Source organism: Sclerotinia sclerotiorum, mitochondrion, assembly GCF_000146945.2.
Source record: "Sclerotinia sclerotiorum 1980 UF-70 mitochondrion, complete genome".
Taxonomy (NCBI): Eukaryota; Fungi; Ascomycota; class Leotiomycetes; order Helotiales; family Sclerotiniaceae; genus Sclerotinia; species Sclerotinia sclerotiorum.
Window position 1 is genome coordinate 27083 of NC_035155.1, and position 24115 is coordinate 51197.

General features: G+C 31.4%; 8 protein-coding genes and 14 non-coding genes across 22 annotated transcripts; all 22 read left to right on the plus strand. All coding sequences in view use genetic code 4, as the record gives it.

Annotated features, from left to right (window-relative positions):
* Positions 1-576: 576 nt before the first annotated feature.
* Positions 577-1461, plus strand: SS1G_20010 (laglidadg endonuclease). The gene has a single exon. It carries the CDS (start codon positions 577-579, stop codon positions 1459-1461), a length of 885 nt encoding a protein of 294 aa, YP_009389057.1.
* Positions 1462-2235: 774 nt separating this feature from the next.
* On the plus strand, positions 2236-2307 carry SS1G_20102. The gene has a single exon. It is a non-coding gene; the product is annotated as a tRNA-Arg (tRNA).
* A 956-nt stretch (positions 2308-3263) lies between these two features.
* Positions 3264-3348, plus strand: SS1G_20103. Its single transcript has one exon. It is a non-coding gene; the product is annotated as a tRNA-Tyr (tRNA).
* A 579-nt stretch (positions 3349-3927) lies between these two features.
* Positions 3928-3998, plus strand: SS1G_20104. The gene has a single exon. It is a non-coding gene; the product is annotated as a tRNA-Asn (tRNA).
* A 22-nt stretch (positions 3999-4020) lies between these two features.
* On the plus strand, positions 4021-4092 carry SS1G_20105. Its single transcript has one exon. It is a non-coding gene; the product is annotated as a tRNA-Arg (tRNA).
* A 501-nt stretch (positions 4093-4593) lies between these two features.
* On the plus strand, positions 4594-5289 carry SS1G_20011 (NADH dehydrogenase subunit 6). Its single transcript has 2 exons — positions 4594-5053; positions 5114-5289. Exons 1-2 carry the CDS (start codon positions 4594-4596, stop codon positions 5287-5289), a joined length of 636 nt encoding a protein of 211 aa, YP_009389058.1.
* Positions 5290-5554: 265 nt separating this feature from the next.
* Positions 5555-5626, plus strand: SS1G_20106. The gene has a single exon. It is a non-coding gene; the product is annotated as a tRNA-Val (tRNA).
* A 902-nt stretch (positions 5627-6528) lies between these two features.
* Positions 6529-7653, plus strand: SS1G_20012 (laglidadg endonuclease). The gene has a single exon. The coding sequence runs from the start codon at positions 6529-6531 to the stop codon at positions 7651-7653; it is 1125 nt and encodes a 374-aa protein (YP_009389059.1).
* A 174-nt stretch (positions 7654-7827) lies between these two features.
* SS1G_20013 (laglidadg endonuclease) lies at positions 7828-8862 on the plus strand. Its single transcript has one exon. It carries the CDS (start codon positions 7828-7830, stop codon positions 8860-8862), a length of 1035 nt encoding a protein of 344 aa, YP_009389060.1.
* A 615-nt stretch (positions 8863-9477) lies between these two features.
* On the plus strand, positions 9478-10653 carry SS1G_20014 (laglidadg endonuclease). The gene has a single exon. The coding sequence runs from the start codon at positions 9478-9480 to the stop codon at positions 10651-10653; it is 1176 nt and encodes a 391-aa protein (YP_009389061.1).
* A 1788-nt stretch (positions 10654-12441) lies between these two features.
* Positions 12442-13263, plus strand: SS1G_20015 (GIY endonuclease; the record flags this gene model as incomplete). The annotated part of the gene is made up of 1 exon: positions 12442-13263. A coding segment is annotated over one exon (822 nt), but the record flags the coding sequence as incomplete, so codon positions are not given.
* A 500-nt stretch (positions 13264-13763) lies between these two features.
* On the plus strand, positions 13764-14747 carry SS1G_20016 (laglidadg endonuclease). Its single transcript has one exon. It carries the CDS (start codon positions 13764-13766, stop codon positions 14745-14747), a length of 984 nt encoding a protein of 327 aa, YP_009389063.1.
* Positions 14748-18579: 3832 nt separating this feature from the next.
* Positions 18580-18650, plus strand: SS1G_20107. Its single transcript has one exon. It is a non-coding gene; the product is annotated as a tRNA-Arg (tRNA).
* A 75-nt stretch (positions 18651-18725) lies between these two features.
* Positions 18726-18797, plus strand: SS1G_20108. The gene has a single exon. It is a non-coding gene; the product is annotated as a tRNA-Lys (tRNA).
* Positions 18798-18969: 172 nt separating this feature from the next.
* SS1G_20109 lies at positions 18970-19040 on the plus strand. The gene has a single exon. It is a non-coding gene; the product is annotated as a tRNA-Gly (tRNA).
* A 1-nt stretch (position 19041) lies between these two features.
* SS1G_20110 lies at positions 19042-19114 on the plus strand. The gene has a single exon. It is a non-coding gene; the product is annotated as a tRNA-Asp (tRNA).
* Positions 19115-19145: 31 nt separating this feature from the next.
* Positions 19146-19225, plus strand: SS1G_20111. Its single transcript has one exon. It is a non-coding gene; the product is annotated as a tRNA-Ser (tRNA).
* Positions 19226-19269: 44 nt separating this feature from the next.
* On the plus strand, positions 19270-19340 carry SS1G_20112. The gene has a single exon. It is a non-coding gene; the product is annotated as a tRNA-Sec (tRNA).
* A 1159-nt stretch (positions 19341-20499) lies between these two features.
* On the plus strand, positions 20500-20571 carry SS1G_20113. The gene has a single exon. It is a non-coding gene; the product is annotated as a tRNA-Ile (tRNA).
* Positions 20572-20738: 167 nt separating this feature from the next.
* On the plus strand, positions 20739-20824 carry SS1G_20114. The gene has a single exon. It is a non-coding gene; the product is annotated as a tRNA-Ser (tRNA).
* Positions 20825-20837: 13 nt separating this feature from the next.
* Positions 20838-20910, plus strand: SS1G_20115. The gene has a single exon. It is a non-coding gene; the product is annotated as a tRNA-Pro (tRNA).
* Positions 20911-22498: 1588 nt separating this feature from the next.
* Positions 22499-23140, plus strand: SS1G_20017 (GIY-YIG endonuclease). Its single transcript has one exon. The coding sequence runs from the start codon at positions 22499-22501 to the stop codon at positions 23138-23140; it is 642 nt and encodes a 213-aa protein (YP_009389064.1).
* The last annotated feature ends 975 nt before the right edge of the window (positions 23141-24115 follow it).

The following is a 24115-nucleotide window of genomic DNA, read 5'->3' on the forward strand; positions in this document are numbered from 1 at the left end:
CCTTGCTTTATTTGCAAAATTTATAAATAAAGCAGTTCACCAGTATATCGGAAATGATAACAGGGACCAAGACAAATCATCATGGCCTGCCGAGCGATGTCGGAGATCGCTCAAGTGTGGGTAAAACTATCAAACTCCGGGGACACCCTAAAGCTTCTGGTACCAAGCTATAGATTTTTTTGTGATCTTATCACAGAAAAATTTAAGAAAAATTTTTTTCTTAATTGAAAAACTATATGTGGCTGAAGTAATTACTCAGACTTTTTTTATAGTCGAGCTTCGCTCGACCATAAAAATAAGGTAACAAGTCAGAAGATGATTGAAAATGAAATGGGCTATCGCGGAACTAAGTCAGTAACAGGTTTAAGTAAACCCACAAACCAGGAAGAAAAATCTGTTACTGTAAAAGCGCAACGAGTAGACGGTAGTTGATGCATTAAACCTGTCCCCAAAAACAAAAAATTAATGCATTTAAGGTGTACTCTAATGGGCTTCGAAAGAGGTTATCAAGTCAGAATCCCTTCTAATCAGGTAAACACAAGAAGATTAACCACTATACATCTACCTTCTAATCAAATGAACCCTTGATTTTTTACAGGGTTTTCGGATGCAGAGGGTTCATTCTCTATTTTAGTTCAGCATAATATTAAATATAATACCAATTGGAGGGTTAAAGCTATTTTCGCTATAGGGCTGCACAAAAAAGACAAATCTATATTGGAAAAAATCCAACTTATGTTAGGTGTAGGTAAAATACATAAACATGGTAAAGATTCCGTTCAATATAGAGTAGACTCTATTAAAGAATTACAGATTGTCTTAAACCATTTTGATAAGTACCCACTTATGTCTGCCAAATTAGCTGATTATATTTTATTTAAAAAAGCTTTTAATATAATGAAGGCTGGAGAACATTTAGGTAAAGAAGGTTTATTAAAAATAATCGGAATAAAGGCCTCTCTTAATTTAGGTTTATCACCTAGTTTAAAAGAAAGTTTTCCAAACTTTGTCTTGGTTAATAGACCAGAGTATTCTTTTAAAGATATTCTTGAGCCTGAGTGAGTAGCAGGATTCATAAGTGGAGATGGTAGTTTTAATATAAAAACCAGTAGTTCTATAAGCAGTAAATTAAGCAGCAGAGTACAATTAAGATTAGGAGTAGGTTTAAACCTTAGAGATAAGGAACTTATCCGAGGTCTGATTGTTTTCTTTAATTTAGAACAAGGTAAACATATGCATATTTCAAACGATTCTGTACATCTTGAAATTTCAAAGTTCACAGACATTGTAAATATAATAATACCATTTTTTGATAAGTACCCTATACAAGGTATAAAAAGCTTAGATTTTGCGGATTTCAAGAAAGTGGCATCAATTGTGGAAGATAAAGGGCATTTGACCCTAAACGGTTATAATAATATTATGAGTATTAAAGGGGGAATGAATAAAAACAGATTATAGTAAAAACACTAGTTGTTTATAATAAAGGACGCTTTAGATATAGATTAACTTTTAAACCCGCAGGCTCAAGGTTAATGTATGTTTATCTGTATGGCAAATCTGATCGCTATGAAATATTGTGGGCTATAGACGTGCCACATATACCTATACAAAGAGATGCGAAAATGTGAATTTAAGCTAATCTCAAAAAGTAGGATAAAATATGGATTGTAGTCTGAAATTCGACTACATGAATAAGGAATTACTAGTAATCGTGAATCACCACGTCACGGTGGATTTAATCTCAGATAGGTACTAACTACTCGTCAGGCGCCGAAAGAAGTATGTGCAATAAGTTTGGCTAACTATTATAATTTAATTCTAGATAAATAGGTCTAGTTATTATAGTGGAAGGTTTTCGTATGCGTGACTTTAATTGGTGTTAAGTCGAAATATGGTTCGTGTAGTGGAAGTTGCACGGGATTAATTAATGTTAACAATAATAAAGGGGCAGTACCGTGGGTACTGCCTTCAAGTCTATGTTTGGAGCAAGGTTTTCTTTGTTTAAATCTATTACATCTGGTTCGAATCCGGAATAGACTCATGATAAAACTAATAATAAATATAAATAAACGCGAACTTGGATCTTTCTACTGTTTCTCTCTCTCCTCCTCAACAAGTTGAGGAGGTGGGGAGAGAAAAAGGAGGAAAATATCGCCTTTGCCTGCAAGGAGGGTTGATCAATGTTAACTGTTAATGGAAGATACACACAGTATGCACAGTATATGTATTACGATCGGGGTAGCCAGATGGTAAGGCACTGTGTTTCGGCCACATAGATTACAGGTCCGAGTCTTGTACGCGTTTAAATTTATGTTTCTTTTTTTTTCTCTAAAATAAAAAGGTATCAGGTTAATACTTTAATTTAAAATATTCTTAAAGAGACTAATTACACGTACTAACCAAGCAATATAAAATATAATGTTAAAAATATCTGCTTAATGTTTTTATTGTAAAATAAAATTAGAAAACGTTTAGTCTAAATATAAGCCTTGTCTTTCAGCCACAAATATTACAAGTTCGAGTCTTGTACGCGTTTAGACTATAATCATACTAAAAAAAAAGAATAAAATGAAGAAAGTTCGAGAAGTATGACATATTTTTTTCCTCGCCCGTAGGTCAGGAAAATCTATCCTCCTTTAATATAGTTTAATTCTTATTCCTTTTAAAAAAGAACAGTTATAGGTGCAATATTTAGATAGTTTAACCTAGATAGAACAAAATTTAATAATCTTAAAATAAAGTAAAAAAAAAGTTTTTTTATAGGACTGGTCTAGTAGAGGTATACTTTTTATAAACAAAAAAATGAGTATTTTTTTTCAACCAGTTTTATTAATAGCCTTTCTACTGCAGATACTATGGTGTTATTTGCAGAAGCTTTTTTCTAAGAGTCGTATTGCTTTTGTAGCCTTAACAGAATTAGCTAGCGGTTCCTCAGAGAGTTTAGCCATGGTGCTTACTAGTAATAATCTAGCCGAGTGTTAGATGCTCTAGACTAACCTCCACGTAGTGATAGCTTTCGAAGTTTGGTCATAATAAAAGCGTCCTGGATAGTAATTTAATCTGATTAGCAAATAAATTAGTAGGTAGTGGTGTATTCCGTACATAATTAGGTTGCACTCTAAAAGAGTAAAAAAAAAGTTCAGCCTATGGAGTATAAACATCGAATGCTGGAGGTAGCTAATCCTGTCTCTTTTCACCCTTCCAAGTAGAGCTAGTCTACATATGGGCTTTTTGCATCTTCTATGCAAAAAAAGCCCCCCAGGAAACTTCCATAATTGGTAAGATGGGTTGAGCTGTAAACTCAATAGTATTGTACTTTTAAGAGTTCGAATCTCTTGTTTCCTATTGATAGTAACTTTTTATTATATAATAAATAATTCTTTATATTTGAATAAATATACTTAAATGACCTATATAATTTATATAAGCTTTGAAACATGTACGTAATTGATAAATAGCTAGGTAAGAATTGAATATGGGCATCTTTACGCACAAAGACCGACTTATTCTTTTTTTTTTTTTATTTTCTTGGTATCACACTTGCTGTTCCTAACCCTTAGGGGTATGGAAAAAAAAAGATTTAAAAATAAAAATACCTTTATTATTTCCCCCTCATTTCTCTCCCTCCTCCTCAACCAGTTGAGGAGGTAGGAAAGAAAAAGGACAGGGATTAGTCCATATAAATTTTGGCTTGTTAGCCTATTTGCTATGTGTATTAGTTAAATGATATCTAATTTAAACTAAATATAAGAGGTCTTTATACTTATACTAAGCTTGGTCATTGTAAAAAAAAAATATCCAGCTAGCTTTATTTTTGCTAGCCGCAGCCTAGCTCTCGCTTGGCTGCGCCAAGCGAAAGCTAGGTTTTTAATAAAAATTCAAAAGGCAGGAGAGACTTTTTTTTTTTTATACTTATATATTCAAGCCTTTATAGCTCAACGGTAGAGCGAAATACTGTTAATATTTTGATAGATGTTCGATTCATCTTGAGGGCTGTGTATAAGGTATATGTGTTAATACGCGTTAGCCAAATGGTAAGGCATTGTGTTTCGGCCACAAAGATTACAGGTTCGAGTCTTGTACGCGTTTAAATTTATGTTTCTTTTTTTTTCTCTAAAATAAAAAGGTATCAGGTTAATACTTTAATTTTAAAATATTCTTAAAGAGACTAATTACACGTACTAACCAACGCAATATAAAATATAATGTTAAAAATATCTGCTTAATGTTTTTATTGTAAAATAAAAATTAGAAAACGTTTAGTCTAAATATAAGCCTTGTCTTTCAGCCACAAATATTACAAGTTCGAGTCTTGTACGCGTTTAGACTATAATCATACTAAAAAAAAAGAATAAAATGAAGAAAGTTCGAGAAGTATGACATATTTTTTTCCTCGCCCGTAGGTCAGGAAAATCTATCCTCCTTTAATATAGTTTAATTCTTATTCCTTTTAAAAAAGAACAGTTATAGGTGCAATATTTAGATAGTTTAACCTAGATAGAACAAAATTTAATAATCTTAAAATAAAGTAAAAAAAAAGTTTTTTTATAGGACTGGTCTAGTGGAGGTATACTTTTTATATAATTTATCATGATTAATTTAATTCTTTTATGAGAAACTTTCACTAATAGTTTTAGGGCAGAAATGTTGGATGTTGCTTCATTATTTGCTATTTTTTGTGCTATACTTGTTATTGTTAGTAAAAATCCAATAGTGTCCGCACTATTTCTAATTGGTTTATTTTTAAGTATTTCTTGTTATCTTATAATGCTTGGTATTAATTTTATTGGTCTGTCTTATTTATTAGTATATGTAGGGGCTGTATCTATTCTGTTTCTATTTATTTTAATGTTAATAAATGTTAGAATAAGTGAGTTATTAACTGACACCAGCAATAGTATACCTTTAGCTATTATTATTTCTATTTCTTTTTATTCTTCTGTACATTCTACAATACCCTACAGTATTGTACCTTTTACTAGCTATATTTCAAATATCATTAATACATTTAATGATATATTAGATATAATACTGTTATATATTAATAATGGTATAATATCTTTTACGAGTAATTTTACTAACACTAGTTTTACTACTACTAATATTTGAGATGGTAATTTGTCAGAAACTAGTCATATAACAAGCATAGGTAATATTCTTTACACTACTTATAGTATATGACTAATATTAACTAGTGTCATACTTTTATTAGCAATGGTTGGTGCTATCGTTATAACTATAAAACAAAGAGAAGTTAAAAGAGAAGTAAAAAGTATGAATACCTAGCATAAAAATTTCCTTAAGTGAAGGTAAAATAAATTTTAAAGGATTAGTAGTAAAATTAAGACTTATTTTTTTTATCGGGAGTAACTTTAACAATAGTCTTGCCCTTATTCATGATGCCTGGTCAGGCATCAGATAAAGCCGCTATATTAACATTTTCAGTTAAATTGGTGAATAATGATTAAGTTTTTAAGGTAGATTCTTTTAGTATAAAAGAGTGTTAAATACCCTAAACCTATGCCACTAGGCACTGTCGCTACAGTGCCCCAAGGGATTAGCTCAAAGGTAGAGCAACCGTTTTACACACGGTTGGTTAGGTGTTCAAGTCACCTATTCCTTAATCATAACCCGTATTAATATAACTAATTGTATCAAATGTTAGATTAATAAGGTGTTGAATTTGCAACTAAAATTATACACTATTGTGTGCAAAATATAACATATATTAAATTAAGTATAACCTGTCTATTTATTGATGATTATTTGTAATATATATTTTTTTTACTTCTGGCCATTTTCTCTCCCTCCTCCTCAACTAGTTGAGGAGGAGGGAGAGAAAACCCAGATAAAGGGTAAGTTAATGCTTTTAGCCGAAATATAAAGGTATTAACTTCAGACTGTACTTAGATATGATGTTTTTTTTTTCTTAAATATATTGGAAGCTCTAGCAAGTTTCTTTCCCCCCCCTTTTTTTTTTCCTTTTTTTTTTAGTTATATATTTATAACTAAAAAAAGGGGGGGGGGGGTGAAAACGAAAAAAAAAAATAAAGCAGGGACCGGGTAAAATTTCCCCTATTTTAATTTTAAAGTAAACTATATGTAGGTTATAATTAATATTTGATACGATTAACCACCATTAAAAGGTTAGGACTAAATTAGGATATTTGTTATGAAAAAAAAATAAAAAAAAAATATATAGTATTATGTGAGCTACGAGCCTAAAAAAAAGAAACTATTTAAACAAATTTATAATTTGCCTAGCCGAGGCTAGGCAAAGCCTAGTGTGTATTTTTTATGTCTTAGCATAGACTCCTAAATCTTTTTTATATAGAAACGACTCTTTTTTTTAGGGTGTAGTATAATTATATATTATAATAATTAATGAAGAAAGATAAAAGAATGACAATTTTAACAAGAAGTAATTTTCAAGCTCATCCTTTCCATTTGGTATCACCATCACCTTGACCTCTGTTTACATGTATTGCACTATTAACATTAACAACTACTGGTAAACCCTTTAATATGCCAGTCAATTTTCAAACTATGTGCTGGAAAATCCTATTGCTTATAACAGCAAAAATAGGACTATCAGCAGGAAACCTACCAAATAATATTTTTTTAGGGTTCTTCAGAGACTATACGTTTAAATTTCTCTTTTGTGTCACGTATGTATTTATGTCTATTTTGTTTTGTCTATTAAAAAAAACATCAACTGATAATTATAAGGATGCTACTAGCTATCTTAGTTCCTATAAAGACGAAACTAACGACGTTTCATCTAATGTAAATAAGAGTAGGCTTTCACATTACTTAGCTGGTTTAATTGAAGCTGATGGTACTATAATAACACCTAAGAGCGAAAGATCGCCCAAAGGCAGACTATATTATCCTTCTATCCAAATTGTGTTTGATTCACATGATATGTCTTTAGGTTTAATGATTCAAAACACATCAGGCCACGGTTCTCTTTCAAAAAAAAAAGGAGCTAATGCTTATGTTTTAACATTTAACAACAAAGAAAGCATTGTGTTAATTGTGTCTTTAATAAATGGGTGTATGAGAACACCTAAAATTAAAGCATTACATGACTTAATTGACTGAATGAAAGTATCAGAATACTCTGATACAATTATACCTAAGTTACCCTTAAATTGTGAACCTTTGGGTTCTAATCCATGGTTTGCGGGATTTATAGATGGGGATGGCCATTTTTCGGTAAGAGCTAGTAGCTCAAAAACTAAACGAGTTAATCCCGTAGTTGAGTGTAGACTTGAATTGGTACAAAGACAAATATACCACAATGGTTTAAGTAATTATGAATTTATGCATGATATAGCTAAGTTCTTAAATAGTAAACTAGGTGTAGTAAGAAGTGATTCAGCTCATCATCAATACAGGGTAAGAACTATCAATTTAGCTAGTAATATGATATTATCAAGCTATTTTACTAAATACCCTTTATTTAGTAGTAAGCATCTGAACTACTTAGACTTTCTAAAAGTCTTAGAGCTTCAAAAAGCAAATAGACTTAATCCAGGAGATGTCAAATATTTAAACAAAGTAAGAGAAATAAAAGAAGGAATGAATAACAAAAGAACTCTTTTCTTTTGAGATCATTTACGTGATTTTTACAAATTAGAGAAATAAGATCTAGTCCTATCCTATGCGTAAGTGTAGGCGTATATACCCAAAAGTCCTTAGTTTAACAAACTAATCCTTAATCGTTTGTTGATGGCGCGAGCTCGGGCTTTTTTGAAGCTAGGATCTATTAGCCTAGCTATGGGAGTCAATCCAGTATATCAAAATTTTGTGGTATTAACAATGCATGGTTTTAGTAATGCAAACTATTTTTTAACTATAGCTTTTATATCTGTTGTTTCTTCAATGTCGTTTTGATGAAGAGATGTTATATCAGAGGGTAAAATGTTTTTCAAAAGTACTATACTGTTTATTGATAATTTGAATATAGCTAAAGCTATCCCTATCAAAGATATAGAGAAAGCTTTAAATTTTTATAAAGCTAATAATAACAATTCTATACTAGCTACAAAGAATAATTTAGGTCATTATTTAGCTGGCCTGTTAGAGGGAGACGGACATATATCTATTCCTGCTTTAGGTAATACAACTTTAAACCGAGTACTTAACCCTAGAATAGTTTTTACTTCACATATTAACAATTTAGGTATGTACGCCTTTATCCAGTCAGAGTTAGGTAATGTGGGACGTTTTCAAATTACAGGTGAAAATATTCTTCGTTATATTATTGGAGATAAGGCTGGAATTATGCTTTTTATTAACTTAATACATGGTAAACTTAGAACACCTAAGAACAAAAGATTTAATGATCTAATTAAAGTATTTAACGCTAAATATTCTTTAGGCATATCAGAAAGTTTATTAGATAATTCCTACTTTACAAACAATAGTTGATTTACAGGCTTTACGGAAGCTGATGGACATTTTGGTATTAAATATGTCGAAAGCAAAGCTAAATCAGATACTCGTAAAAGGTCTGTTAGTAAAAATATTAGTCTAAAATTTAGATTAGATCAGCGTTCATATGACAAGCCTACATCTTCTTCTATGAAACCTTTTATGGAAAGTTTAGCTTTATTTTTGTCTTGTAACCTTAAAAATTATACTAACAATAAAGGTTCAGAAGCATTATCTCTAAGTGTATTATCTATAGATGGTGTAAAATTTCTTATTGATTATTTTAATAAATATCCCTTGTTGGGTAATAAGTCTAATGATTTTAATAAATGAGGGATTGTCTACAATATGATTATATCTAAGGAACATCTTACTGAACAAGGTAAACTAAAGATTAGATCTTTGATAGGAAAATTGTAAATAAAAGCTTGCGCGGGGCGGCATGCCGCATTTTATTTTTTTTTTTTATAATAATTTTATTACGTGATAATCAAATTATCATAAAAAAAAAATAAAAAAAGTTTAGGCAAGCCGCGCAGGCGGCTATATAAAAGTTATAAAGACAGTATTGTTACATCATGTGCCCTCTTAAAATTTAACTAATTGCTGGAAACTCTTGTTATAACTAGACAATCAGCAGGAAACCAACGGATGGATAAATATCCTAGTAGGATCTACAGAGACTACACGTTAAAAATTAATACGTTAACTTAATATATTTAACCTATTAATTAAGATATAGTCCAATTCGTTTATTTATAAGTGGTTGCATTTTTGACATACTTAGGTAACCACACTCTGTCGGTACAAAGAGGATTAAATATGGGTGTTGCTTTATTTATAGTCTCAGAAGCATTATTTTTCTTAGCTATATTTTGAGCGTTTTTTCATAAAAACAAATTGTGAATAGAAACCATACTCCGGGGAAGCCCTAAAGCCCTAATAACTAAACTTTTAAAGAAGGCTTTAAAAGTGGCCTCGTTAATAGCTGAGGGTATAGTAACATCATTAGAGATTCTTGGTCTTGATCAAGAAATGGGCAATCGCGGATCTAAACCAGATAGCTACATATCTGTAAAAGAGCAACGAGTAGACGGTTTCTCAGTATTAAAGAAATACTGTGAGGTGTGCTCTAAGTGCCAGGGAAACCTGGTTTTTATTGCCTTTTTAAATTATGTAAATACGATAGTTGAATCTATACCTGGAATCCAGGTTTATCCAAAAGCCCCAATATCTTTGTTTTCTGTCTTTACTTTTGCTGACAAAAAACCCTTGCTGACAGGAGGTCAAGCAAGGTTTTCCGAATTTAGCCCTGCTTCAACTAATGGCTTGAATCCTTATTATATCACTGGTTTTACTGACGGGGAAGGGTGTTTTTTTGTAGGTGTTAGTCCAGACTCTAAAAGTAAGACAGGTTATAGAGTAAAAGCTAATTTTCAAATTGGTTTACATATAAAAGATCTTGCCTTATTAGAACAAATTAAATCGTTCTTTGGGGTAGGTAAAATATCTAAATTGGGTGCGGAATCTGTTCAATTTAGAGTATATGCACTTGAAGACTTAAAAGTTATTCTTCACCATTTCGATAAATACCCTTTATTAACTAATAAGCAATCCGATTATCTACTTTTTAAACAAGTAGTAAATTTAATGGAAGAAGGTAAACATTTGACTTTAGAAGGTTTAAATAAAATTATGTCAATTAAAGCTGTGCTAAATAATGGGGAAGTATCTGATAATTTGAGGCTAGCTTTCCCTAATATAGAACCTATTTTAAGACCAGAAATTAAAGATAGAACTATAAAAAGTTTACACTGGTTAGCTGGTTTCACCGATGCTGAAGGATGTTTCTTTGTAGCATTAAAAAAATCCCCTGCATCTAAGTTAGGTGAAGCCGTATGATTGAGATTTATTTTGACTCAACACACTAGAGATGAAGATTTTCTAAAAAGTTTAATTTCTACTTTAAATTGTGGGAGATATATACCTAAATCTGGCTATGGTGAATTTATAGTTGAAAAATTCAGCGAGGTTAGTAATAAAGTGATTCCCATTTTTGAAGAATTTAAATTACACGGGATAAAATCTAAGAATTTTGAGGATTTCCAAAAAGTGGCTTTGCTTATGAAAAACAAAGTACACTTAACTAGAGAGGGGCTAGATGAAATAAAGAAGATAAAAGGGGGAATGAATAAAAGTAGATTAAACTAACATTAGTATATAAACATAATATAGGATTAAAAAAATTAAAAAAAATTAATATGTGCTTTGCTTGCTTCTTTCCTTTTTTTTTTATTTTTTTCCATGTAAAAAAAAATAAAAAAGGGAAGTCTGCGTAGCTGGTAACACATAGTTAATCTAAAAACGAGTGCTTTTATCGCCTACGATCGAATTGGGTGCTCAATGACCACCTATGGGTATAGAAGCTGTTAACCCTTAGGGTAAAAAGATATCAAAGGGGCATCGGAAATCTTTCGATGCAAAAAGGGCTAATTGCGGGGAAGTTTCTTAAGAATAATGTGAGTATACATTGGTACACGTGTACACTTTAAATAATCCGCAGGTAATGCTTATATATTAAAGATAATGTGTTGGAAGTTTTTAAATATTGTTTAGGGTAACAGTATCGGCTTAATCCTTCGACTAGGGTACGCAAGCCTGGTCGTCCTTAGCTTCAGTTCCCTCAGCTAGCTAGGCGGGTCGTATGATTTATTTCATTGCTAGGAGAGCTAGTTTGCAGATAGGAATTAAAAAGATCGGAAAGTCGGAAAACTTTATTGTCTTTTTTTATAAGTAAACTTCAACGATCATACGCCTTTATATAAATTATTTAAAGTGACCTTTAGAATAAGTCTTCTGTTTTTTATCTCCATTCTTAAATTAAAGCACAAATACATCTTGTCGCTACGTAAAGGATTTTAAGAATGAAGGATAAGATAATTAACTGGTCATTCCGTTTTATTTTGCTATCCAAGGCTTGGATATGTCTGAATAAGAAATTATCACCCTCGGCTACCTTTAAATATATTTATATATGATATGATCTAATCTAAAAGTTAATTTAGAAAGTTTGATGAACTTACCTTTATAATGAGTACCGGTATTATTCCCATTAATAGTCGCAGAATCCGGACCATTAAAACTAAAGGTTATAGTAGGAGTAGTCTACCCTTAATCAATAAAGAAGATTATGCTATCTTATATGGATTGATTTTAGGAGATCTATACATTTCAAGATAGAATACTGAGAATGCTTCCTTGAGATTTGAGCAATCGATTATTCATGAACAATATCTTAATCATTTATTTGCAAAATTTAATTATCTCTGCACACCATCTGCTTCAGTTAAGCGAGCGGTTAGAAAGTTATATCCCGATACATCCTCAGTTTATTTTACTACTCGTCAATTAATAGCTGTTACAGAACTTCATACTTTGTTTTACTCAAAGGGTAGAAAGATAGTACCATTAAACATAAGTTCCTTATTAACCGATAAGAGTTTAGCTTACTTCTCTTTTACAACTTATATTGAATATTAAATTAAATAAAAATTAAATTAAACGAATAAAAAAGATATGCATTCTTGGATTTCCTTTGATAATTGTTATCAATACTATAACTATGGTTTCAAGCTCCATTATAAAGGTAATAAAGAGAAAATAGATAGAAATATTTATTTTCTACCATCAGACTAACTAACGTTTAACGTCCATTACAAATAAAAGATCAGAAAATAAGTAAGGTTCTTATTTAAACATATCTGATTAGATTTGTAATGGAAATAATACGTATTTGTATAAAAATAAATAGGTGTTTGTATAGGGAGCGTATTTGTAAATATACCTTACCTACATTTTAATTACTTATTAAAGTCTTGTGTTTTAACTTGACTAAGAAGAAGAAGATACCTTTTAATATATTTCGTTTAAGTTCTAAATATTGTTATAAAAAGACAACATAAAAATAGATATAAATTTATTATACAAGTTAAAACGTATAATAGGTTGTTTGAATCATATTTACTTTATAATTTACAGGATAGTATTCTTATCATACCATGCCCTTTGTTTGCCCAGGAACCTACAAATGATTATCTTTATTTTTCACTTATACCTTTTATAATTAAAGGAATAAACATTACACCATGTAAATCTTATTTAAATGCTGATTTAGATAAAAATTTAATCTATCAGGAAAATAAGAATAAAACCGGTGTATACCTTTGAATTAACATAAGTAATAACAACAGCTACGTAGGTAGTAGTTTTAATTTATCTAAAAGATTTACTTGATACTATAGTTTTAATAATTTAAATAGATTAGTAGAAAACAGCGCTAGTCTTATAGGGAGAGCTTTATTAAAATATGGTTATAGTGGATTTAGGTTATATATATTAGAATATTGTGAAAGTGATCAGCTGCTAAACCGAGAACAATATTACAAGGATCTTTTGAATCCAGAGTATAATCTTTTACGAGTAGCAGGTTTATCTTTGGGTATAAAACATTCTCTTGCTACTATAGCTAAGATTAAATCCCATAAGTTTACGAGCGGACAACTAGCTAAATTGAGAGAGCATTTAAATAAACAAAATGCTAGTGATGAGCAATGGGCTAAAGCTAGGGAGAGAATGCTTAAGATAAATAAGGATAAAGGTATAGGGATAGAAGTGTTTGATACGGTGACAGGATTGACAGCTGTTTATAGCTCGATTCGTCAAGCTGCATTGGCCATAGGTTGTCCACATTCGAGTATGTTATTAGCCAGAAAGGCATTTGTGAACAAAGGGGTTGAAACCTTTGTAAAAAAAGATACATAATAAAAAATTAGTTTAAGCTCTTTAGTTTAAGCAGGTAACGATCAATATCTATATTTGTCTTTTAAATTTTGGTCTTCCTGTCCCCCTCAGCAAAGCAGGGAGGGGATGATGGAGATAACCACAGGTCAGGTTATATCCTTAATACATGTGGGTTTTTACTAGGAGATATTAAATTATTACAAGTAGCTTTATATAAGAACTGAGGTCTATTTACCTCTATTCATAGTAGAAATAGAATATATATAAAGGCAGAGTCAAGAAGTAAATTTCTTGAAATAATCAAGCCTCGTTTTCACTCTTCAATGCTATACAAAATTAATTAACAATTTAAAGGGTTGTTTGAACTACCTTTACTTAATACAGTAATATTATTATCATCAGGTGTAACAGTAACATACGCTCATCATTCTTTAATACAAGGAAACAGAAGCGGAGCTTTAGATGGTTTAGTTGCTACAGTACTATTAGCTCTAGTATTCACCGGCTTAGACATTAGTTGTATGTCTTTTTTCAGTGTTGGTTTTACCGTCAAAGGGGGACCTTTAAGTAATAACTATAGTTCGGCCACAGTGGATGAACCAAAGCTTTCCCCTCACTGGGTTACGGGATTTGCGGATGCAGAATCAAGCTTTAGTTTGAAAGTCTCTAAAAGTAGTACCACTCGTTCAGGTTGAAATGTTATACCTGAATTTCAAATAACGCTACATAGCAGGGACTTACTATTATTAAGAAAAATACATACCTTTTTCGGTATAGGTATAGTTGGTGAACGTGAAGATAGAAATCAGGTATATTATAGCGTTCAATCTGCACGTGCTATAGTTAATGTCATTATACCTCATTTTGATAGATATCCTTTAATAACTCAAAAGAGGGCGGATTACCTTTTATTTAAACAAGCTGTAAACTTATTAATACAGGGCCAATCACGATCTAGTTTTGAAGGAATCCGTGATATTCTAAGTCTTAAGGGCTCCATGAATAAAGGATTATCTGATACATTAAAATTACACTTCCCCGACATCCTACTTTTTCCTCGTCCAGTAGTAGGTGAGCAAGGCATCCAGGACCCTAGTTGATTAACAGGTTTTGTAGATGGAGAAGGTTTTTTTTATGTTAAATCACTAAAGAATAAGAGATATTCATCAGGCTTTAACCTTACCATGGTTTTTTCTATACCTCAACATGTAAGAGATGAGGCTTTATTAACTAAATTTATTGACTACTTAGGATGTGGTAGGATTGAGAGGGCCCCAACCAGACCAGAGATAGTTAATTTTTCTGTAAGTAAATTTAGTAATATTAAAGAAAAGGTGATACCTTTTTTCCAAAGTTGTTCCTTACATGGTATAAAGCGTATGGATTACTTAGATTTTGTTAAGGTAGCTAAGATTGTAGAAATTAAAGGTCATTTAACGCCCGAAGGTATTAATAAGATAAATTCTTTAAAATCTGGAATGAATAGCTCTAGAATGTATAATTAATTATGAGTAGGTATTTGGCTAAGCCAGCACGAAAAAGCATATATATATAGGCCTTTGCTTAAAGTTATGCATAAATAAATTAGTAAGCTCTTAGCTTTATGCACGAAGTTAGGCAAATGTATAAAGTAAATTGCATGGAAATCTTGTAACTTTTCGCCCTGAGCGCTGAAATTGCAGCTAATACATTTTAAGCGTAAAGTGTTAATTAATCTAATAACAAGACAATATGCAGCCAACTTTTCTTAAATATTACAAAGAATATTTAAGAAGTAGGTTCAACGACTCATAAATAGGATAAAACAATTTAGCACTCCTGTTTTATCAAGGGACCGCAGTTTTATTTAACTCTGGATACTGACCTTTAGACAGGGTGCTTTTTTTTATTCTGTTTATTTAAAAACTTTGGTATACACATAACGATATTATTGTATATATTATATAGTCTGAACAATAGTGAAAATTATTGAAATAAGGATTAAACGCCTTATGATAACAATATTGTACAAGGTGTAGAATACACTGTTTCTTCATTCACTATAAGTGATGGTGCATTTGGATCATGTTTTTATTTTGGTACCGGCTTCCACGGCTTACATTCATACTCAGATTGGAACCTGAGAAATAGTGTAAAAAAGTATGCACATTTTAGGTTTTATTCAGCAATTACTTCACCTATGTTGCCTTAAAATTTTTCCCCTTTTTTTTTTTATCGCCCGCAAGTCTGCGCGGGGCGGCATGCCGCACTTTATTTTTTTTTTATAAATAATAATTTTATTACGTAATAATCAAAATATCAAGAAAAAAAAATAAAAAAATTTAGGCAAGCAGCGGTGGCGGCTTGCGTTTTTTCCTTTTTTTTTTAGTTATACATGTATAACTAAAAAAAGGGAAAAACGAATGAAAAAAAAGGAAAAAAAATTAGCTGAAGGGTGTTTTTCTATTAGAGTTAGAAAAACCACTAGGACTCTTGTAGGTTGACAAGCAGAAGCTGTCTTTTCTATCCATCTTCGTTTGCGAGATTTACTACTTTTGCAAGAAATTCAGGCTTATTTTTGCGGTGTAGGTAGAATATCGGAAGGGTGAAAAGTTGTGGTTACTTTGTATCTTTTATAGGAGATTTAACTACTAAAACTACACCTCATTTTGTAAAATACCCTTTAATAACTCAAAAACTAGGAGATTTCCTTCTTTTTGAGTTCGTAGTAGAGATGGTTAATCTTAAAAAACGTTTAACAATGGAAGGGTTACAAAAGATTGTATCTTTTAAAGCTTCAGTTAATCTTGGCTTAATCGATGTATTAAAGGCTGCTTTCCCTGAGACTGTACCAGCCTTAAAACCTTTAATTGTAATTACAGAAAAACCACATCCTTATTGGATGGCTGGGTTTGCTTCAAGAGATGGTTGTTTTGCCATAACTGAAAACAAATTTTCTTCTAAAAATATTGTTAGATTACTTTTTAGTTTATCTCAACATAGTAGAGATGAATCTTTAGTTAGAAGTTTGGCGGCTTTTTTTTTTGTTGTGGTACATATAGTCCATCTTCTTTAGGTCGAACTACGGTAAGTTTGAAAACTTATAGGTTTTCAGACAATTATAATAAAATCATGCCGTTTTCCTAACCCCCGGCAGGCCTTTTTTTCCTTTTTTTTAGTAATAAATATATAATTATTACGTAAATAGTATTGTATAATAACAAAAAAAAAAGAGGGAAGAAATTCGGGGTAGAATATAATATAAGAGGTATTAAGGCTCAAGATTTTAAAGATTGATGTACAGTAGCCGAAATAATTCAAACCAAGGATCATTTAATTAAAGAAGGGTTTGACCGAGTTTGTCAAATCGAATCCGGAATGAATAAAGGGAGATAAGTCGCTACATTGTTAACTTATGAATAAGATGATCTTAGAATGTTCCCTCCGTATCTAGCCACTTAGGTAAGGGAGCGTTTAGCCCTAAGGCTTTAAAGGGTAAAAGTATATCCCCTTTTGGTACTTGTACTTTTGTTTACCATTGGAGGTAAACGAGTAAAAATTTGTTTAACCAAAGAATACATACTAAACTGCCAAACTCCGGGGAACCCCTAAAGACAATAATACCACCTTATATATAGTGAAAAGTCTAATAATAAGTACCGTTATTAATCGTAGTGGGTAAGGTAAAAAGTTATTGTATTAAGGAAACTTAAATGGGCAATCGCGGAACTAACCTATATAAATCTTTTGAGACAAATATGGAAAAGCGCATCGAGTAGACGGCAGTTGTTGTGGAAGGGAAACTAGAAGCAATTAAGGTGTATTCAGTCTTCCTTAGAAATAAGGAAATAACTTTACGTTCTTGCTAAGTCGCCTTTTATTTGGTTTATGTACCTTGTTTATACTTATGTTGTTACTAGTGGATTAAATCATTTAAACCGTGCGATATGTTAAAGTAAAGATAGGCACGGTGATGATCGGTACAGCTTTCATAGCTGTGGGTTTATGACGTGTTTTGGCTTACCATTCCACAGATAACCACCATCTGGGAATGGAGGCAAGTATACTATATTGACATTTTGTGGATGTGGTATGACTTTTTTTATATATTTCTATATACTACTGGGGTTCATAGTATGTAAAGAATATTAAAATAAATATCCTTATTTATTTTATTTCATTAATATTTGCGGAGTTATTTTAACAGCTGTATGTTTCTACGAAGTTCTTACTTAGCTTGTTATGTGTCCAAGTGAAGAGGGTGGCCTTAGTAAACCTAGTGGACCGGCCCTAGTGAACCAAGTGGACTGCCCCTGGTGGATCTGGGGACTGGGTTAGAGAAAGGAAGATATATGGGAGGAAATTAAATAAGATGCAAGGGACTTAATACTTAGAGGATGTATAATGTTTTAGATAAAGAGGAGGCTCGGGTAAAGAGCAGGTCTATAGAAAAGATGATGATCTATTAAATAATCTTTACCCTTATTCCTTTTTGTTTTGGGCGGAGCCCCAGAGTCCAGTAAACTACTAATTAGTTATAGATATGTAGCTTATCCCTTAGAAGTATTTTAGGGTTAAACCCCGCTAACTATAAGGAAACCGGGAGAAAGCATAAATTAAGACTGGCTCTATGTACGTGTAGGCACTAATTTGTGATAAAGCCCCCCCTCCTTTTTTTTGTCCGCCCACCTATTTAGACTATTCGCTATACCTGCCCTGTTCCCTGACACTCTAATAAACTTCCTTTCCCCTTTATTTTCCTTTTTTTATAATTAAACTGTAATTAAAAAAAAGGAAAATACAGTGGTGATAAAAGGAGGGGGAAATAAATTTTGAAGGTAGATTTTAAAAGATTAATTTAATTTAAAAATAAAATATAGTTGAGGATCATTAACATATCGGAAAACTTCCTTATCTATAAAGGAAATCTTTATATATAAAGGAAATCTCTTTTTAAATAGAAAGGGGAGTAGACTAAATTACATATAAATTTAAATATAACCCTGCAGCAGCTTAGCGTGCGTGCTTGTTCTCAACTCTTATATTTATCTTGACTATATGTTAAGCAGCGCTATTTTTTAATTTTAATACTAAATTTATACAATGTTAGTTCTAATGTTTATTAGTAATATATAGTAAAAAATAAAAATACCCTAAGATAAACATGTCATTTTGTGTTTATTTAGCTAAAATAACTTCTTTACCCTTGTGTTGGCATTTTTATTTTTATATGTAGCTCAAAAGAAAGATAAATAAATTTTATTTTTAATTACTTGATGCCTATTCTTTTTTTCTTATAGCCTGATTAAGTATTAAATACTGTTTTAATAAACATCGCACCTGTGCAGTGTTTATTAACTCTTATTAGCTCAATGGTAGAGCAGGATATTTCTAATATCTAGATCTAAGTTCGAGTCTTAGATAAGAATAAAATATCATTAAGCTTACTCTAAGTAATATATTTTTTTTCGCCTGTTAGGAGACTAAAAAAAAAGAGAATAGACAATATACTAGTTTAATGGTAAAATACGAGACTTTTAATCTTTGTTATAGGGGTTCGAGCCCCATAGGTCTTAAATCTGCCTTCATGCAAGACCAGTACTGGTCTTGCACCTTTTTTTCTCTTTTTTTTAGTTATAATAGTTTAATTTCTACGTAGTAATTAAACGTATAATAATAAAAAAAAGAGAAAAAATCGGGGTAAAACTATTCTTTTTTTTTTTTTATTATTTTATAATAAAAAAATAAACGGCCATAGGTTAATGGTAGACCTTTCGTCTTCCAAACGATTTGTGTCGATTCGAATTCGGCTGGCCGTAAGGGTTAATATTCTAATTGGTAAGAACCTTCTTTGTCATAGAAGTGTATATCGGATCGAGACCGGTTTAACCCGTATACTTATATATAATAATTAAAAGTATTTAGGAAAAGTTGTTATTGGTAAAACGAGATATTTGCTAAATATTGTGTTCTACACCTGGATGTTCGAATCATCTCTTTTCCGATATAATATAAATTATAAACAGTATACTTTAACATTAAAATATAAAGAGCATAGTTTAATGGTAAAATTTGAAGCTTCAAACTTCACCTTCTCAGTTCAAATCTGAGTGCTCTTGATACTTTATAACTCCTTTTAATTATGCATAATATCACCCGAGTTAAGTTATTAAAATTGGTTAACTCTTGTATGATCGATTCACCACAATCATGTAACCTAAGTTATATATGAAAGTTTGGTTCTTTATTAGCTGTTTACTAGAGGACATAGAGTAACACCTTAAATTTTTCCCCTTTTTTTAGTTATATATATAATCTTATTACGTAAATAACATTGTATAATAATAAAAAAAAAAGGAAAAAAAAAACAGTTTCCACCGCACACCTGCGCGCTGAAACTTGCTTCGCTAGCGATAAATAATTTTGTTACTGCATAGATAATAGACATATAAATAAAAAAAAAGGGGAAAATTAAGAAGGAGGTATGTATGAAGAATCAGAGATATTAAATAGGAATAAAATGGTTTATGAACAATATATGAGAAAATCTATAACATGCGTGTTGCAAATATTTCGCTATCTTGCATTTTCCCCCCCTTTTTTAGTTCTAAATATAACCTTATTACGTAAATGGTATTATATAATAATAAAAAAAGGGAAAAATCAGTCATGGCCCCGCCAGTTTGCGGGAGGGGGCGATAAAAATAAGACTTACAGTAAGATAGGGATAAATTGTAGATGTAGAAGCAAGCACTTATAGAGGCCATGATACCTATACTGCACTACTTCTTCTACTGCATAAACTAAATCTACTTCTACCACATCTACTTCTATTTTACCTTCTTTTACTTCAACTATAGACCTACAAATGAAATGCCAAGTATACTTTACGGTATAGATTAATTTCCTTATCAATTGGTGAGCCAATAGCAAAGTTGTTTTGACTTAGGATTAGTTTTAACTTTAAGTTTAAGATTACTATGTTTTATTCTTAGTATAATTGAACTATGTGTTTATTGGTTAGCTATTTATTTTTACTAGTAATAGCTATAGTTGTAAATATATGATCTTTAATGTCATTCTTTGCCAAACAAGTTGTTTGAGTTCTTGTTTATTATTACATATTATTTAATTAGTTGTTATATGAATATTCTAAATATTACCTCTTACTATTATAAGGAGGAGGTTTATGTTATATAATGTAAATCAAAGCCCCTTAATATAACAGGTTATGTAAACAAAGTTAATTAACCTTATTTATATAATTTTAAGGTAATAGGTTCCTTAGCTTAATTGGTAAAGCGTATTCTTGATAAGGATATGTTCGGAGTTCAAGTCTCTGAGGAATCAATTTAAGTGCATTATGCTTAATAATATTATGCTGAATAATATCTTAAATTTAATCTTTAACTTATTAATATTAACTAGCCGCCTGCGCGGCTTGCCTAAGAGGAAAGCAAAGCGCGGCAAGCCGCCCCGGCTAGTTAATATTAATATATAACTATATGCTATTATAAAGAGAATTGGCCGAGTGGTTTAAGGCGGTAAGCTTGAAACTTATTAGATTTAATAGATCACATCCGTTCAAATCGGATATTCTCTGTACTAAAAAAATACGGGTTAGAGCCAGGCTGGTTAGGCGCCTCATTTGGGTTGAGGAATTGTTATGTTCGAATCATAATAACCCGAAATATATAGCTAATAATATTGATTGTTATTAGTAATGTGATAGATATCAAACAATGTTTCTATACAAGGGAATATTTTTTGTATAGGCAAGTATATAAAGAAACTATTAGGGATATCTTGCTATGTATTAAAGAGAGTTTTTTAATTTGTGTATTTCATTAAAATTAAATGCAGCACATGTACTCTTAGAGAAATTCAATAATAAACGAAGTGAATTGAAATATCTTAGTAACTTCAGGAAAAGAAATCAAACGAGATTCTATGATTAATGTGAATGAAAGTAGAACAGCCTATAAAGTATCAGAATATATATATTTAAATATTTTATATTTAAAGAGATATAAGTAAATATATTGTAAAAAAAATTATTAGCATTACTAGGACAATGACATGTTTGCTTCTTTATTTTTTTTTTTTACTCCGTATTGGTGATAAATGAAAAAAAAAAGCTAAGCAAAACAAAGCTCTAACCACTGATATATTAAATAAGTAAAACGGGCAATAACCTGTTTGAATATAAGGGGAACCTTCCTCTAAGGCTAAATATAATACATAAGCGATAGCGTAAAGTACTGTGAAGGAAAGGTTGAAATAGTAGTTTTATAAGCAGCTCAAGTTAAAATAAATAGTAAGAGCGTACCTTTTGCATAATGGGTCAGCAAGTTAATATTAGATGCGAGCAGTAATGCCTAGATAAACCAATTATGAAATAATGAATTAGTATCTAAAATTAGACCCGAAGCCTAGTGATCTTACCATGGTCAGGATTATAAAAGTCCGAACGGGTAGAGAACAAGAATTGGAGCCCTTGTTATAGCCCAAGTTGAAGAGAACCTTCAGCTATAAATCATCAAATTGACGGGGAAATCCTAAAGCAATCTTAACTAACCTAATATAGTAATATATTAGGGGCGCAGGTAATGACTCGCGATTATTTTTAAACTTTTATTAACTTTAAAAGATATTAAAAATTAAGTAACATCAAGATTGATTTGCGAAAGTGAATGGACAATCCGCATCCAAGCTCCTATTATTAGGAGAAAGGTTCATCGACTACATGGTGGTTGGCGCAAGCTTAAAATATAGTCAAGCCTCATCCGAGAGGATGCAGGATAATATAGTTTTAACAATATCACCAAATTTAGCATTTCCTAAATTCTTTTTTTTTGTTTATTTGCTGTTGGTCGCATAGCTACTTGATTTATGTAGTAGACCCAACTGTTATCTTTCATTACCTTTAGTAAACACTATTTCTTTGTGCTTCGTCTTAGCTAAGCTAGATGGAAATAGTTTAACTAAATAATAGCCGATTTAATCTCTGCAGTATATATCCGTATTAGCCTGAAGGCAAGGTACAAGTAGAAGGTATCCGGACCCTTGGAAGGCTAGCCCCCTAACCCAAGGATAGAATAGAAATAGAGAAAGTCTGAAATCTCTGGCAGTTGATGGTATTGTAGCTCTTGCGATAGTTTCGTAGAGAGCTAAGCCATTTAATATAAATCAAAACATAATAATAATAAATAAAGCTTCTAAAAACTTCTTTCTACAAAAAACAAAAAAAGCATTCTTTTCTACGAGTTCCTCACTAATGACTAATTCTTTTGTTGTAAAACCTATTATCGTTTATGATAATGCGGATACAGCTAAAGTAGATATATTTGCAGACAACCGTAATAAAAGCGGTGTGTACCGTTGAATAAATAAAGTAAATGGTAATACCTATGTGGGTAGTTCCATTAATCTTTCGGTGAGATTTTATACATATTACAGTTTAGCTTCTTTAGTGTCAAGTAAGAGACCAATTGATCGTGCTTTATTGAAGCACGGATTTTCTAACTTTAAGCTAGAGATCCTAGAGTATTGTGAGATAAATCAAGCTTTAGTAAGAGAGCAATACTATATGGATAATCTAAACCCCAACTATAACACAGCTAAAGTTGCAGGTTCAACTTTAGGTTATAAACATACACCAGAAGCAATAGCTAAAATGAGAGCTGTTGTATTAAGTGAAGAGGTTAAAGCTAGAAAAGCTTTATCTACAAAAGCGGCCACGGCCTCAAGAAAATTGTCTATTTTAGTTACAAATACATTAACTAATGAGAAAATGGTATTTAACAGTTTAACCGAGGCAGGTCTTGCCTTGGCTGTCAGTAAAATGGCCGTTAGCCTAGCTATTAGAGAAGGAAGGTTATTAAAAAAAGTCTATTTAATTAGCAAAGGGATTAAATAGAAGATAAGCAAATAGGTTCTATTTGCTTATGATTACAGTTTGTTACTGGACCTAAGAATAAAACTATATTATCTGTTAAATGGATAACTTTATATGTTGTCAATAATGACGCAGAGTTATTTAGGGAGAAAAGTCTTAGCTCAGCCTAATTTGGAATAGTTTTTATATTCCAAGGCTAAAGAGATAATCTGTATCGTTGTAAAGATATCCGATGAACTGTGGTAAGTTAGTGAAAGACAAAACTGACTAGGATAGCTGGTTTTCTGCGAAACCTATGTAAGTAGGTAGTTCAAGTTAAATCATAGCAGGTACAGAACTGTGATCTCAGGCAACTTATAATTTCTTATCTAGGCGTTGCCTAGATAAGAAATAATTTTGCATATATCGGGGAATCGTGAGGATTTTATCGGTGAGTATTCGCACTCGGAAGGGCAATGATGAAGATTAAAATGTATTGAATAATCGGACATAGTACGATAAGGTTGTATGTCTAAAGGGAAACAGCCCAGAACAAGAGTTAAGGTTCCAAAATTATTGTTAAGTGAAACTAAGGAAGTTTCTATCTAATACAACTAGGAAATAGGCTTAGAAGCGGCTATTTTTTGAAGACCTCGTAACAGAGCACTGGTTTAGTAAACAAAATTTACATTGATAGTTGCACCGAAAATTTAACGGATCTAAACAGTATACCGACACCTTGTCCATATTGTTAAATATGATTTATAATTTAACTATGGGGTAGCAGAACGTTGGGTAAATTTAGGACATATTCTTTTTAAGAGTATAAAATTGACTGTGGCAGGTTAAGAAAATACCCCAAGTGAGAATGCTGACATGAGTAACGAAAAAGGGCTCCTTTGCGTTCGTTTTGATAACAAAACTCAGATTGAAACATTGAAGATAGCAATAGGTACTACACTAGCCCGTGAGACTAGACCTATTAAAACTAGAACGTAGAAAATAATATGGAAGGAG